The sequence below is a fragment of the Pempheris klunzingeri genome, chromosome 10 (assembly GCF_042242105.1).
Source record: "Pempheris klunzingeri isolate RE-2024b chromosome 10, fPemKlu1.hap1, whole genome shotgun sequence".
In the NCBI taxonomy this organism is placed as follows: Eukaryota; Metazoa; Chordata; class Actinopteri; order Acropomatiformes; family Pempheridae; genus Pempheris; species Pempheris klunzingeri.
In genome coordinates this window covers 17,411,507-17,427,565 of record NC_092021.1, presented here as the reverse complement: position 1 = coordinate 17,427,565, position 16,059 = coordinate 17,411,507, and the positions used below count along the sequence as shown (strand labels likewise).

Genomic DNA, 16,059 nt, shown 5'->3' with positions numbered 1-16,059 from the left:
TTCAGACATTTATTGTAACTCAGATCGCCAAGGAGAAATGTGCTCACATGAATAAAATAGTCAAATAGTCATAATAATTCTTTGCATGCTGAGGTCAAAATAAATATTTGTACTCGCTTTACAACACATAAGATTGTCACAAACTTAAATATGTATAAATATTGTATGATACAAAAGATACGAAACAACTGAATCTCAGAAAGATCAAGACTTTTGCATTTTGAAAGCGTCAGCATCACATAGTGTTTACATCTTAAATGTTGATCTGATGAATGAGACCCTCCAAAGATTGTTAATTTCTTTGACTGTTGCTCTTGTTTGACTTGGAGATGACGGCAATATCTGCAACACAGTGATATGAGAGGTACTTCACCCAGCAACAATTACTGTTGTTAAAATATCACAAATTACTGTAATAAAAGGCTTAACAAGTCAGGCAACGGTATCTGAAACAATATCTCATTATCTGACACGCTATTAGGTCCTCCATGTGATTGCCTGTTTTGGAGTAAAATCATCCCACTGCAAGCACATGTCATGTTGCGAAGCAGCATCAGAGTGTAACATTTCTGTCCCTGAGTGGTTTCAAGACCTGCGGGGCTCAAGTCCATGAGAGAGCTGAGTAAGCGTCCTTTGGTTGTCGATCACATTGAGCTGACGAACGTAAGTCCGAACTTCTGGGTGGTTTTTGCTGGCAAGAGGGGACTCTGGACCTGCTTAAATTGGAAATATGAGAAAATATGTTAAGTTAAGTTCAAGTTAGCTCTATGTTTCGTCCCCGTTTTCATTATGAAATGAACGTTTGGGACACTTACTGAATGATTGGCTCCTGCAGTATCTCAGTATCTTCACTGTGTTAGCCATCATCCTCTGAAAGATAAAGAGCTATAATAAGCCATAGACAAGACTGAATGAATTGAATGGAATTGAAAAAAGATTTACACCAACTATAAGACGAGAAATTTACACCTTCGGAGCCTCACCATTTTCTCAAAATTGACCAAATTGTCGATGAACGTCTTGTTGCCCTCATGAGTGAAAGTCAAGTCTGGAAAATAAAGAGAAGGAAATGCAGTAAGTGAGGTAAAAGCAAAACAGAACAGCAGGTCACAATTATGTTGAATTAAATATAAACGGTCATCAAATGAAAGACTCTGACCTTTGATCAGCAGCGGCATGAAGGGAATGATGGGAGGCTCCAGTTTGGCAACTGTCAGTCGGTACGCCCGGTGGTTCCTGGACGGGTCCTGTGGAAACAATCACACTGTTCTGAGATCTGCCATCACCGTGTTAAACAGATCCATCATATGCCCAGTCAAGGATGATGCAGCTAAACCCTACTTGAACAGCTGACAGTGCTAATTTTCACCTCAGCATATGCTTGGGCAGAACATACAAAATGAATGGTTTCAACTCACCATTAAGTTTTCAAATTCCCCGTAAAACTTCTTGAATTTGCTGGGAAGTTTCTGTGAGAAAAGAAGACATTAAAGGTTAACTTGCCATTAGGATAAGAATCATTTTGACACAGACAGGTACTCACCTCCCAGGTCTGACTCAACCTGCACACTGCTGGGTTACTCAGCCCCATAACGATAGCAAAGAAGCCGTTCAGATTCCTGTACTCCTTACAGCTTTGACAGAAAACATGAAAAGCTAAGTTATAGAGGAATATACACATAGGAATATAGCTGTAAACTGAGTCAAAGAAAACAGGGAGCAGACCAGGCAGTCACACAAGTTCAGCTTACTGGGCAGCGATCTTGATGAACTTCTTGAGAAGCTGCACCCTCTTGCTGAGCTGAGAACACAGACACATCTCAGTGATCACCCAAAACTGAATTTCATTAAACCTCCTCAGGAACAGGTCCAGGTTCACGGTGGTTTTCTTGACGTTTTGCCGCCCAAATGTGTGGTAGATGAGTTCAAGCTGTCGGACACGGAAGAAAAACACAAGTCATCATCTTGTGAACAAAAGAGCAGATCAACTGATGGCCATAACTTCAATTTACGCTACAAGACTAACACAGATATATTTATGATGAACTAGGTTTATAACAGCTCTGCTCACGACACCTGGTCTCACAGTCATACCTCATGTACGCAGTGAAACAGCTCCCAGTCATAGGATGTCATGTGGTAAGCCACATCCTTAGAGCTCATTAACTCGAAGCTGGCCAACAGTCCTGCAGAGGGACCCTCCTGCTCAGGTAAAGGGGTCTGCAAAACAAGTAAACAGCCTTTTACATCTGATAAAACAATGCTAAGACCAACAGGTGCTTATACAGTATCTTCAGGAGCCAAAGTGCATTAAAATATCAAAAAAAGTAAAATAAAAGATAAGAGCTGATTATGAGAGTAAATACTGTAATTTGACTCATGATTAACATATATATATAGATATAAAACATTCTGCACATTTACCAGATTGCTTAAAAGGTGGTTGGATTCTAAAAGCAAAATGTACAGTATATAACATGAAAATATTGAGTTTAGAGCAACAGATTTCTGAGTAACAGATGTCTGAAATGTATAGCTATGGATAAGGAGGTGGAAGAGGTACTTATTGAAGTAAAAGCAATGTAAATGTGAAGTAAAGCAATGTAAAAAATACTCAATTACTAACTAAGTATTAGTAACTTCATGATCAGTTAGCTAGTTTAGTCCAGTAGTTCACTACCCTGGGGTCAGGCCCCTCCAAAGGGTCACCAGATAAACCTGGGGGGTCGTCAGGTGATTAATGGGAGCAGAAAGAATAAAAGTTATGATACTCAAACCTGTTTTCAGGTTTGGGATTGTATCTCTGATGCTTAATTTTTGGTGGAACATCGGACGATTTGTACATGGATTGAAATTAAACCATATCAGAAGTTTAGTGGGAAAAAATAACTATTTGTTGTATCTGTTACCATCTCATAAACATTCAAATTGTGGATGTGACAACACACAGATTTTATGTAAAAATCCTCAACAATGTGTTGGAATTTTAAATTATCCATGGTGTTTAAAAGTAACTTTGTCAAATAACTGTAGTGGAGTATAAAAAAAGATGGAAAAGAAGTACATTTCCCCCTGAAATGTTAAGGAGTGAAAATATAAATAAGTAGAAATTGAAATACTCAAATAATGTATAAGTACCTCAAAACTGTACTTGAGTACAGTACTTGGTAAATGTACTTAGTTACTTTCCACCACTGGGTTTCAGTGAACTCTCGTTTATATGATGAGAATGTGCTGTGTAAAGTGTGTTTCCTGGGAGAGATTAACCCACCAAAGAGTCCAGCTGATCCCTCCGGCAGGCGAACAGCCGTCCGTTTATGCTGAGTGTGGAGAACACTGAAACATCATTGGGCTTGAAGATGACTTTCTCTGTAGATCAAAAACATAACACGTGAGGGTTAAAAAAAGATTTCATTTTGTAATTTTCATGTTTTGGAAAAAGAAAAAAACAGCATAAATTTAATATAATGTTAGATCCCTTTATAAAAAACAACTCTAAAATGCAAAAGTGCCCAATTAATATGCAAATGACAAAGTGAAGACTGCCTTTTCTTGTCGTGCTTCATCCTTTTGCCGCAGATTGAAATATCTCAGTAACCACTAAGGTGGATTACAAAATTCTGTACAGACATTCATGGTTCCCAGAGGACGTTTCCTACAAGCTTTGGCGATCTGCTGACTTTTTATCTTGCCCCACCAAGAGGTTGACATTTTCAGTTTTGAGTGAAATATCTCAACAAATATTTACCATTATGAGTACTTAGATTAAGTGAACAACTACTTGCAAAACTATTATATTTCCATCAGCCTCAGCTTTGTGTTCAGAACAATTCACCAAACATTAGCATGCTAACACACTTAAAATACCAGTAAGATACAGTCTACGGCTGTAGACAATGAAATAAATAAATACATCTTTGTCTGAAAATGCTATTTTTCAGTTTTAAAAGCACTGAGTGGTTGAAATAGCTGTCAAGTCTCAGTTTCACAACTGTATTCTGAGTCTACACGGTACAACCCTCTGCACCCTATAATAACACCAAGACATGATTGTGGTATTGGACAACATCGTATACCAACATACTATAATATCTGTCCTACAAGAGCTCTTTCATCATACACAAAGCTAGTGGCAGCCTTGATTTTTCCTTGCAAAGCCAAAGTTCACTGGTCAGAGATGCAGATATATCGTATATTGTCTCCATCATAATCAACTCCAAGCAACAGAGCAGCTACAGCTCTGTAGTTGTTTACTTGGCTTTGATCAAGAAAGTGCACGTCAAGCGTTGGCGAGTAAGAGCTGCATTAGAGACTTCTGGCAGAGACAATGGAACATCACTACAGTAAGAAGCAGCCACTAAACACCAACAGCCTCATGCTGAATGTGAAAAAAAATGAGCTCAGGCTTTTCTTAAGCTGTTTGAAAGGCCATTCTTCAGCACCTACTGCAGCAGCCGCCCACAGTCTGCAAACTCACCACAAAAGGCAGCTAATTTCTCACTAAATCAGCTGGGGATTTATTAGTATAACACCCTGCTTGGGCTGCCTCCAATCATTTGATTAACACGTAGCTGCTGCCGCTCTCACCTCCGGCCGAACTGAGGCCGACCAGGAGCAGGTCCTCCGCTGACCCCAGCTTGTCGGCCACAGCTCCGATGACCTCCCTGACTGAGGCGACCACAGGGACACGGATCGTTGTGTAGGTGTGGTCGCAGCAGTAGACTTTAAGCAGGACTGGAGGCATGAAATGGAGCAAACATGGGACAGTAGGGGATCAGTAAGAAGGAATGAAGGAGTGGTGATTTCTGGAAAGCTCGAGACAGTTAGATTAATGCAACATTTCCAAATGTAGGGGTCACTAGATAAATCCTTAGGGATCATGGGGACAATTCATAAGACAGGAGACATGAAGGAAACACATTTTTGTAAATTCTTCTTTGATCTTAGCTATTTTCTGTTAAGTTCTGGATGCGTTTAGCCCTAAATCAATCAACACACATTGCTTTATTTTAAGGGGTCACAAGCCAAAAGGTTTAGTGTCTTATGTCCAGCAATTAAGCACATGGTAACATGAATGTGTGTGAGTGTGCAGTCAAAAAAGGGAAGGAACACAGAATAATCATTTCCTCTTACTCAGAGAGAAAATAACAGAACCAGACGTGTAGTTTTGCATGTTAATCAGCAGGTAGCAGTTAACTGGCAGAGAGCAACCAAACTCAAAGCAAAATATATAAATCACTTATGCATTATGAACCATGTATCAACTCAGTATATCATCTGGAGACAGACTGGACAGACAAATTAAATAATAATAAGATATTTAATCAATATGTGTCACAACCAAAACATCTTACCAACAACATGATATCAAATTCCTCACTGAATCGCTGAGTTATGGGGTACAGCTTCAAATATTCACTCTCTTATAATCAGTGTGTTACGTTGCAGTGACACTGTCTGCAGCTGCTTTAGCATAAACAAAAGCATCACCTTTCAAACATGAGTGTTTGCCTAATACAAACCTGTTAAGGTGAAGACATTACTAAATAAAAGTTTCATATAGCAGCATGCTGGACAAACCTTGAATCACACACTGACCCAAACATGTGGAGACTTGTCTTTTACTCACTTTCATCGTTGCTCCTGATGGGCTGACGTTTCTGAAGCTTCTCATCTCCCATACTGAACTGCCGCAGTAAGATTTTGTGCTGTGACAAAAGTTTAACAGATTCAGCCCTTCGTCATAACATTTTCACAAAGCACAACAAAATCTTCGCCTAAAGTTTAATTTGAAAGGGGAAGAGTCAGTGTTTTACCTTTTTCTGTGACACTCTGGCATCTTCAGTGCTAAAAAAAAAAGAAAAAGCTTGAAGTTAATTTACTTTTAGTTCTGCAGGTTTTGTTCATCTACAGATAAAGCTCAAAGAGAAAGCAATGACCAGGGCGATGCTTTTTAATTATGAGCACATGCAGTTTCTCATTTCCCATTTCACAACCTCTAAAAATGCCAACTTACTTTCGCTTTACGATTCTCTCCAGTTCTGTTAGCTGATCCCTGAGAGCTGGAATCACTTTGGCGTCATTAGAGACCGCCATGAGAAACTCCTGCAAGACACAACAAGCTCTGAATCAAAAGACGGTTCTAATGACATGTTTCATTATTCAGTAATGTAGCTGCATAACTGCTAATTTCACCCCAAGTACCTACAATGAATCTTCAAAATATATAAACCATTAGGAGCCACACATTAGTATATATCAGAATAACATCTGGAGTCATAGAATCACAATCACAGAATAAACATATAAATGCACTCAACGTTCATCATTACTGCTCAGGGCAGCCAGTAAGCATAAACTAGATTAATTGTGAATCCCCAAACCAACAGGATGCCCAACTGAGGTTTTGCTTGTGATTTTCATGAAATAAATCTGTTTCTACTGTCGTCACAGAGAATTCTCTTTTCTGATTGGTCAGCAGCAAGTGGAAACCTCTGACACAGGAGTTTTTTTGCTGTTGTAAATTAAGGTGCCGCTGGTAAACTCCAGGTGATGACAGCAATATACAAGCATAATATAAAAAAATTAGACTTAAACACTAAATTGAAATGTAATAGAGACACTGACTTTACATTGATCATACTACAGTATTATAGTTATAGGGATGAACAGGAACATAGTACATTTACTTGATTACTGATTGTAATTAATAACATTTTTCCAGTATCTGTAGTTTACTTGAGTATTTTTTTTTCTTATGACTTTTAACCTGCATCTGAAAGACAAATATTTTCCTTGTGCCTCCCCTACATTTCTATGAAGGTTCGCGTTCCTCATTACTTTGCAGCACAGCTTTGAAGTCAGCGGATGAATTTTCCTTTCTTTTCTAAAATGTGACATCTGTGTTCATCACAGTCAGTCAGTTTCAAAGTGCTCGTTGCATTTTTTGAACAGTTCGGTTTTAACTCGGTGTTGGTCACGATGCCTACGGCAGATAAAGATGATGTCCAACGACCATATCTTAAGATTCAGAGTGTTTTAAACGCTCGCTCTGTTTACCACCCACAGACCTCTCACTCACTGCCCACAAAGATTCTCTGTCCAACCTGAGAAACCATGTCCAGGCAGTAAACATTAGTTTGATTCCAGATAAATATTTTTATATAAATATTTAACTTGTCTGTGCCTGTGGTGATTTTATGTTATGGTCAAATTAATTTCTATGGATTTTTGTCCAAACTGTCATTTTGGGACCAGGTCTTTTTATTCTACATAATTTATAATTGAGTCAGTGCATTTAGTAGATTGTTTCAGAGTCACTGGGTTCTGCAAATGCATTGCAGCAAAAATGTAGTGACATTGAAAAGAATATTTAAGCATTTTTAAAGGCAAGTACTCAAGTACTATAACGCAAGTTAAAAATAGCTGCACAACTTTCATTTGTGTCGGTGCAATATTTGACCAGGAGCATCTATTCTTTTGACTCGAGCAATGGAGTTATGTACTTTATCCACTCCTGATTGTTATTATACTGCATCCATATCAGTAGTAGTAAAAGTGGTTGTAATGTTACTCATCATATCTATAGGCTGACCTCTAGGAAGGGCACAGAGACGTCCTCCTCCTGCAGGTGGTCTCCATGTAGAGTAGCCCACTGCATCACCAGGCGGATCACCCTGCGCTTGTTGTTAAGAGTGTAGTCCAGCTTCTCCTGCTCAGAGCCCTGAGAGGCCTGAGCGTGGTAGGTGCACAGCAGTTAAAGATCAAAACAATATACATAGAGCAGAATAGGAAGGCTTTTTATCATGCCAGGTTTTTCAAAAGGTAACATAGTGATGAAAGGATATTGTGCCATCAACACCGGACATAGCTGACTGTTTGGGATGAAGACACAGTGCATGAGGGCAAAGTCATCTAAAGCTGAGTCTGTGACAACAACAAAAAACACAAAAGAGGTTAAGTCAAACACCTGTGTAGCCTCTGTAAGAGCAGATCAAAGGCCTCAGTCCATATGGCCCTGTCTTTGTCACTTCTGCAGGCAAATGAAAACCATAAGTATCCACACAAGCGAGAGTAATCAGATCAGCTTGTGATGTGTGGCTAATTATGGACGAGAACAAGCAGGTCAGTGCAGAGCAGCAGGCAGAGGACAGAGGAGAGTAACGCTGAGCCAGAGGCAGATAAGAGGAGAAAATAAATATGCTGCATTGAAGAAAACCCTTCACAGTAAATGACCGTGATATTGATAGATTGTATTAGAAGGCACTACTGTACTGAATGTTGCACGCTGAGCAGCACCTGACTCTGTGAATTGAGAATCCAATCGCATCATTTCGAGGAGATGCTCCAAAATCTTCTCCGGAGTCCCCGACATTACCTTGTATCTGGAGGAACACAGAATAAAAAACACCCTTCACTAATCAAGAAACACTGGCTCTTAATGCCTAATGACACGGCTATGGCCCTCGACTGATTTGTGTAACTTGAGCGTGTGTCTGTGATTGCTTCATTTGATAACAATCCTATTTACAATCACAGAGTTCTTGGCCGGCTGAAGATGAAGGGGAGTCTGGGGTAAGAGCTGTCAGAGAAGCTCAAAAAAAATGTAGAAGCATCTTTTCTGTGAAGGTAAATCAAGACAATCCAGCCTTGGTTGTTTTCATTACTTGATAACAGCATCACAAGAGGGAGGTGCACGAGTCATCTTGTGGCTTCCCCTCTCAAGAGGGAGAACACAGCCTTGACACTCTCATGTGTGAGGGACAGAGTTGATTAGAGGGCAACCCCGAACAAGTAATTGGGACTTGCCAGGCCTTCTTTTTCCCCTAGTAGCTAGCCCATCATTACCATTAATCTGTCTTTCTGTATCACAGTGAACATGCTGCAGTGACAGATGCCTCTATTAAGATAACACTCGTTGGCTGCAGTGCACGGGATTGCTCTGCGTGGTCGGGAAGCATTCTCATCTGCTGGTCACCAAGACTGATACAGTCCAGTGTTCACTCTGCACTGTCACAGATTTTAAAGACAGAGCTGGTGATAATATTTTTCTTATCGTCAACAAATCACTCAAAAAGGCCAAAACTAGCACTGAAGTATTATATGTGTAGTCAAAGGTTGATGTGCCTCTGTTCTCACTCTAAAAACTGTCAAAAACATATTAAATAGCTGTATTGTTTCACTGGGTGATGGATTGTGGGTACATTTACTTGTAGTGGGAGGATGATGCTCCATGGCTGGAGGTTCGACTGCTGCTGAGGCTCTTCTCTAACACCAGAACATCCTGACCGTGCTCCTTCAGACGCACCGTGTTGGCCTCCACATCCTTCACACAAACACACACACAGCGGATGAATACGTAAGCTATGCGTTTTAATGCAGGGTACGAATGCGAAGCTGTGTGAGTTGAATAAGACATAATCAGATCTACGATACATCACACTGGAAGGTTGTACGTATTTCAGGCTGAGCCTGTATTTGTTTTAATGAATATGAGCTGTCTCTTCCACAACAAACAAAGTCATAAACTGAACACACATCACAATATCATTTGTATCATTCAGTGTAAACATTATATAGCTTCAACTAAGTGCTGGAATAAGTGAATACAGAGCTGGAAGATGATGCAGTCAGACAGTGTGAAATAAGGCGATCTAATGACCTTAAAGCAGCTTGTGGACACTGCATGTTAAGGGGTTTATAAAAACAGTTAATTATTTCATTGCAATGAGTATCTTTTCAAATCCTTTTCTTCTAGATTTCTAATTTCTTAACATTTTGTTCAGATCTGCAGGAACAGCATCATATTCAACTCTCTGATCCTCCCCACTGATTCATGTCCATGTTCATGCTGTCAGATCTGTGCTGCTACAACAGGAAATTCATAATGGCATTATGAGCTCCCAGATGGAAGTTTTCCACACAAGAAGTTTGCATCCACAGCTAATTAAACCCAAATCTGCCATTTCAGTAACACAAGTCATTAGCAACATATGTCATATTTAGCAGGATGACTAAACTAATGGGTGCAGAGGGCTGGAGAGATATCCTTAAATTACTTTCATGTCTGTACTGGTGAGTTTTCACCAACAGAGGGCAATAGTGCTTTTTTTTCTGTTACTTTGAAAGCATCAATATACTGTGAGTTAGAAGAGAAACTTACCCTCAAAATCCTGTTGAAGTCCTCCTTGTCTACCCTCAGGAAGTGACAGTTGTCCTCTCGCAGGACAATGGAGGCAGCGCGGGGGGCGTCATTGACAAGAGCGAGCTTTCCAAAGTCGTCTCCTTCATGAAGAGTGCAAACAACACCCTGCGCAACACAGCGTTCTGATCAGTTTGTTGGCAATGACCCGATGACCTGGTCAGAGCAACATCATCAGCTTTGATGCTTTTATAAATACCTACTTTTCCATAGATGACAACATTGACTGAGCCCTTTAGGATGATGTACCACGATGTGCCCTCCTCCCCCTGATTGAACACTGAGAGAGAGGAAAAAAACAAAGCTGTGGTAGTCTGGCATACATTAAATCTCTGACTCTGTATCTCATTCATTAATTAACTTGTTAGCATCAGCTTTCATAAAGTCCTCCACCCTTCAGGTTTTTTTGGAACGATCATCAGGGTCACATCACTTATTTTAGCACTTTACTTACACACTGTTCCTGCCTTTGCATGGGACTCAAAGATCAGCACTCCTGCCAGTTCTCTCTTTACCTGCGCAAACAGGGGACAGATTTACAACTCAGTAAATCTACTTTACAGCTCCTAAAATTGAATGTTGATGATGATCAGTACTGGAGTGACTACATATGTGTGTGTGTGTGTGTGTGTGTGTGTGTGTGTGTGTGTGTGTGTGTTTACATTATCACTACTCTGCTCCTAAATGGGACAAGTTAACGATGGTTACAAGAGGCAGAATCAATTTTAATGTCTGCACTGTGATAACCTGTACTCACGGTGGTGGATAGGTGAGATAAGGCCTTTATATGGAGCAGCTCCTCATAAATTATCTCCAAATCATCTGCTGCTCTTTCAGATGGGCTGGAAAACAGAAAACATGTAAATGAAATCATCACAACATCACACTGAATCTCTTTATCTAATATTGGTTTGGAGATAATTGCTTTAAAGCCGTACTGTTTCCTCAGAATCATCCTCATGTGGGCGTCAGGTCCAATCTGCGAGAGGAGGAGCAGAGTGTCCTGCAGCTCCTCTTGGCTCTCCTTCCTCTCCTCCTCGCTGGGAAAAGGGGTATCTTCCTGCTCGTCATCCAGGAAGCGGTAGAAAAGGTACTTGTCCTGGAAGCTCAGCTCCTGGTCCACTGCGTCACACAGAACACAACACGGACAGCAGGGCTTGAGCTTCAAATCTCTGCTTCGCACGCATATGTGTGCAGACACAGAAATCACACATGGTCTCACCATGGTTGAGAACACCTTCTTCCAGCAGCACCTGCCACATGCCAACAGCCTGAACGCGAGAGTGGACGCATGAGCTCTGCTGCATCTGCCAGTCAACCAACTCGGTCCCCACACAGCACTGCCTGGAAAAGACACAAGTCTATATAAGATCTATATGAGACGAGGCTGAGCACTTATGTAATATGTTTCGTCTGATTTTGTGTTTCAGTAATTGTCTCTGCCTGTTCTGTTTTTTTGCTAAACTGTTAACATGAAATAGCTTGTATGTTCAGCTGTTGAATTAATCTCAGATAACTTGATATTAAATAAAATAAATTCATATTGAGAGGTTAAATTCCAAAGACTAAGATACTAATACTATATTGACAGATGTCATAGTCAACAGCACTTTTTAACCAAACAAGTTGCCAACTAACTAAGAGGCCAACTAACCTGTAAGTCTTCAAATGATACTTCCTGTCTCTGATCATGTGAGGCGCCCTGGAGAGGATGGCGTTACGGAGAATCTTCCCCGCCCGCAGGATCTTCTCAGAGGGGACCTGAACGGTAGACTTCAAGTTAAAACTCAGCACATCAGAGTCCTGGTGATTAGAGTGTGCCTGCCACACAAACAGGTAATGAGTGGCCCCTACATACAGAAGGTGATTGAGTTTACTACCTGAGAAATGCATTTAAGGTGGGGTTTGGCTGGACTTTCAATGAATGACTTCTGCAAAATAAAATGAAACAAAATATAAGAGGAATTGAAATAAAACACATCATGGATGACAATGAAACTGAGGCTCTTCTGCTGATACAAAAAAAACATCACAGAAATCGGGTGAAATTAAAGTTTCTTGATGTAGAAAAACGCGAGTATTGACGATAAATTGCATCAGGGAAACAACATGTCGACACGTTCTTTCACTGTGGGCCAGCGGATGTCTCCCTCACTGCTACTGTATGACTCACAGTTGATATTATGTGTTTATTGCCTGTCAATTCTAATTGTCATCATTGTTTTCTATATTGCTTCAAATAATAATCTGTGACTGGACTGATGCATTCAGTTGCTTAAATGGGACACAGATATTTTTGGTTTTTTTAATCCACTGCAGCCATTGGCTGGACTGCAAGCCTGTGACATTTAAAATGCATTCTGCATGCTTCACAGAGCCCTGTAACTCATGCATTTATGTAAAGGCTTTAAAGTTCATCATTTATTTACAAGAAAATTGGTCCACTCAGTACCTAAAGAAGCTGGGCTTTCACACTTATTATTTATATATGTTAAAGTAAATTGTAGCTGTGTCGGTTTGTTACATAACAGGAAAGCAAGATCGCTCTGTTTTTATGTAACAGAACAATCTTGGAGCCATGTTGTGACTAAACTCTACGTCGGAACAAAGCACAGGGCACCATAAATCTGCTCTAGTGCCACGTTATCAACCCAATGGTCAGGAAACAACAACAGGAGAAAGGTGGGACAGGAACTGTTATGGATGGAGACAAAAACCCCTGTCGTCTTGTTTAAATTTAGACCGACTTTAAACAAACTTCACATTCCACACTCAGTCCCATCCTCTGTTGGAGAGGTGCGCAACGGTTAAGGATGCTGTTACTTCAGGCAAAACAGAAGTGCAGAATGAGTCATGGCCTACAGTAGGTTAGCCCCTTTCCAAACCGCTCACTTGCTATAACACTCTGCTGGACAGGAGCGAGGAAAATAAACCAGCATTATCTCACCCTCACAGCCTCTCTCTGTCTCTCTGTCTTTCATACTTTGTGGCACTACATCACATAAACAACTGATAACTACCTTATTCTGGTGTTTGGAGACTGAAACAAATGAGTTGTTGCTTATGTTTTCTTTGTCCGGCATTCCTGGTGGGAGAAAACAGAGAGTATATTTAGTGGTTATACTTATAAAGCGACTGAGGATCTGTGACGAAGAGTGTCCTATATTCACTCAAATCTTTTCTAAGTAACTCCGGAGGAAATGTAGAGTAATGTAGAGTACAATGTGCTAGCAATTCATGCCCCCAAGTATAGTTTCTTGTAGCAAAACACATAAACAACATCTAATTTGTCCATAAAAATCCCACTTACCCAGAAAAAGTACCTTAAAAAATAAGTTTATATAGAACAACAAAACCATATTGTAATGTATGTCAACATAGTTATTATGACTTTAAAACGATGTGTTTCCTGATAAAAGTATTTTACAATCTATCTTTTCGCATAATCTTGAAAAGGTTGTTGTGGCTGAGTGTCCTCACACTTTTGTTTACTGTCCTCTTGCATTTTTATGCAAAACAATCAGATTGTTCTGTAGATCCACTGTTTGAAACTTTAGATCAACTATCTCTTGTTAAAATGTGCCTACGTTTCCTATTTTCTGTTTTGTTCGACTTTTAAAGGTTTGTTTCTTTTGCTTTTCCAATCAAACAAACACGCCACTTATTTCTATCGCCATTATCAACCAGAAAATGTACCCACAACTGTGTCAGTTGTACATTTTCCAGTGCTTTTACTCTATGTGACAGCCCTGCAGAGGGTTCGTGGGGTGTGGTTATTTCTCAGTGTTAGGAGCTTTTAAGCTTGTACTGTTCCCCTCAGGGACAAATAGCATAATCAGTCAGAGCTGCTCAGTCACAACTGTATCTGCAGGGGAAAACTCAGCTATTCTTAGACGTGCCTCTCAGACTGCTGATAACACAATACACAAAGTGGAACATCATGCTTGTGGCCAAATATCCAGGAATGAGACTTAAGCATCTGTATCTGTATAACTTTGTTCACAATGCTCTGAATAATTCCTGGCTTACTTTAAATTCCTCATTGTTTTGTAAATTTTCTTTGCTGTATTTTTTTTTATCATTACCTTCATGTTCCACAACATTTACCACCTGGGCAAACAATGTCCAATAGGGAAAACAATAATGGAAAATTTGGAGGAAAAATACAAGCCACGATACAAATATAAACAAAAGAGTCACTGCCAAACTGAGTTTTTTAAGTGTTTTAAATCAGAATCAAAGTTATTTCTGTTAACTGTTGCTAGTAAAGGTTTGATTACATCTAAAACGATGATATACAATCAAACACCAAAATATCCACATGAATCACAATTATGCTGGTTTTGGAAAGCAATGAGTCTCATTTTGGCGCCTGTCAACTCCTTACATGCTCTTGGGCTGCATCTCCATTCACATGCCGTGGGTCTGTATAGAATCTGTGCTTGTTTGTTGCTTTTTTGAGAGCTTAACACAGCTGTCCATCATTTTATTTGTGATGCTGCCACACATCACGCCGCTCATTCAAGTGTCAACTCAATCACATCAATAGGAATTCAGTGTATACAGTATGCATGTGAGAGATGAATCCAAGACTAAAAATAAGCTACAGAAATCTAAAATTGAATTTTATGGTATAATATCATATTTAGTTTGAGTATGTCAGAACTGAGCTTTAATCTTATTGAATAACTAGTGAAAAACATGTGTGTTTGCTTTAAAAGGTGCTCAGGTAGAGTGGCATTAAATGCAGAGTGAGCAGAGTGAATGAAACAATTCTGCCTTTAAAAGCTCCACAAGGAGAAAAGTGTTGTAAAAGCAAAGCGCTGTTGCAACTATGTAAAACATGTTTAATTCATTCGACTCGGCCACTACAGTTACAGATGCCCCCAAGCTGCTGTGGATGAACTGTACAGGAGAGTGCATCAGCCTCCAGCTGCTTGATGCTTGTGTGATTTCTGTCTTGGAGTGTTCATGCATACAGAGTATACTGTAAATCCCCGATGTACTGGACTGTGCGCTGCAAAAATACTGTACGTAGCACATAACAGTGATGAATACTAAAGCAGACACAACAACTTTTAAAAGCAGGCCAACAGGCTACAGTAAATAATCAAACCCAAACTTTCAGGTGGATGAGTTTGAGAGTGTGAGTTATTTCAAAAGCCGTCTTTGTTTGAAATGTAAAAAGCAACGTGTCCATCATTTATGAACTCTTTAAAAATACATATATACCACAATATACAGTGAACTGCCAGTAAGCCAACGCGCTCTGGATTTTGTCAGAGTTTTGTCACTGTTGTCAATCATTTTTTATGGTACATGACACTGAAGCAAGTTAAGTGTTCTGTTTGAGCAAAGCTACGTCAATATTGAGTTAACTTGCAACAGAAAAGTATAAATAAAGGTATCAGCCTCTATCACAATGCAAGAGGATAAAGTAGGGTGGGACAGTAATGGAGTCAGGCAGACAAAAACGTTATTATATATATATATATAATATATATACAATATATATATTGTACAAAATAAGAATTTATGACAAATTACACAACCTAAACTTTGTGGGATCTCATTATAGAAACAAGTGGAAAATCAAAGAGTAACTTCTGGGAATATTTACTAAGTAATGTGAAGACATTCTCTGTGTTAACTGTTCTTCTTCTTGATAAATTCTTACATCAGAGACAAACTGCATACAAACCTTGAAATATATTTGATTAACTTTATGATTTCATAATTTCCATATAGCTTTTACTCACCCTCATATTTTGAGTAACTGATATGCAAGCAGCTGAAAGTAAACCTAATGAACTGCTGTTTCTAATGATCTAACACTCTCACTGAACACTTTTTAAAGC

The 16,059-nt window shown here is 39.6% G+C and overlaps 1 protein-coding gene across 5 annotated transcripts in view; it reads right to left on the bottom strand.

Annotated features, from left to right (window-relative positions):
* Positions 1–3: 3 nt before the first annotated feature.
* The window catches only part of rapgef4a (Rap guanine nucleotide exchange factor 4a), a 34,791-nt gene continuing 18,735 nt past the window's right edge, over positions 4–16,059 (bottom strand). For 3 of the 5 annotated variants that reach the window (XM_070837584.1, XM_070837587.1, XM_070837588.1), the window contains 26 exons: positions 13,222–13,286; positions 12,082–12,132; positions 11,856–11,962; positions 11,424–11,545; positions 11,140–11,323; positions 10,959–11,043; positions 10,656–10,716; positions 10,405–10,481; positions 10,163–10,309; positions 9,210–9,325; positions 8,299–8,384; positions 7,848–7,926; positions 7,595–7,745; positions 6,017–6,105; positions 5,817–5,847; positions 5,630–5,708; positions 4,588–4,734; positions 3,272–3,369; positions 2,095–2,220; positions 1,752–1,930; positions 1,544–1,634; positions 1,419–1,469; positions 1,160–1,247; positions 984–1,048; positions 816–870; positions 4–716 (listed from right to left, as the gene is read on the bottom strand). In XM_070837584.1, coding sequence (XP_070693685.1) covers positions 586–716; positions 816–870; positions 984–1,048; positions 1,160–1,247; positions 1,419–1,469; positions 1,544–1,634; positions 1,752–1,930; positions 2,095–2,220; positions 3,272–3,369; positions 4,588–4,734; positions 5,630–5,708; positions 5,817–5,847; positions 6,017–6,105; positions 7,595–7,745; positions 7,848–7,926; positions 8,299–8,384; positions 9,210–9,325; positions 10,163–10,309; positions 10,405–10,481; positions 10,656–10,716; positions 10,959–11,043; positions 11,140–11,323; positions 11,424–11,545; positions 11,856–11,962; positions 12,082–12,132; positions 13,222–13,286 — 2,561 coding nt within the window. In that variant the 3' untranslated portion in view covers positions 4–585. The remainder of the gene's footprint in view (positions 717–815; positions 871–983; positions 1,049–1,159; positions 1,248–1,418; positions 1,470–1,543; positions 1,635–1,751; positions 1,931–2,094; positions 2,221–3,271; positions 3,370–4,587; positions 4,735–5,629; positions 5,709–5,816; positions 5,848–6,016; positions 6,106–7,594; positions 7,746–7,847; positions 7,927–8,298; positions 8,385–9,209; positions 9,326–10,162; positions 10,310–10,404; positions 10,482–10,655; positions 10,717–10,958; positions 11,044–11,139; positions 11,324–11,423; positions 11,546–11,855; positions 11,963–12,081; positions 12,133–13,221; positions 13,287–16,059) is intronic. The other 2 variants (XM_070837585.1, XM_070837586.1) reach the window with 2 other exon arrangements.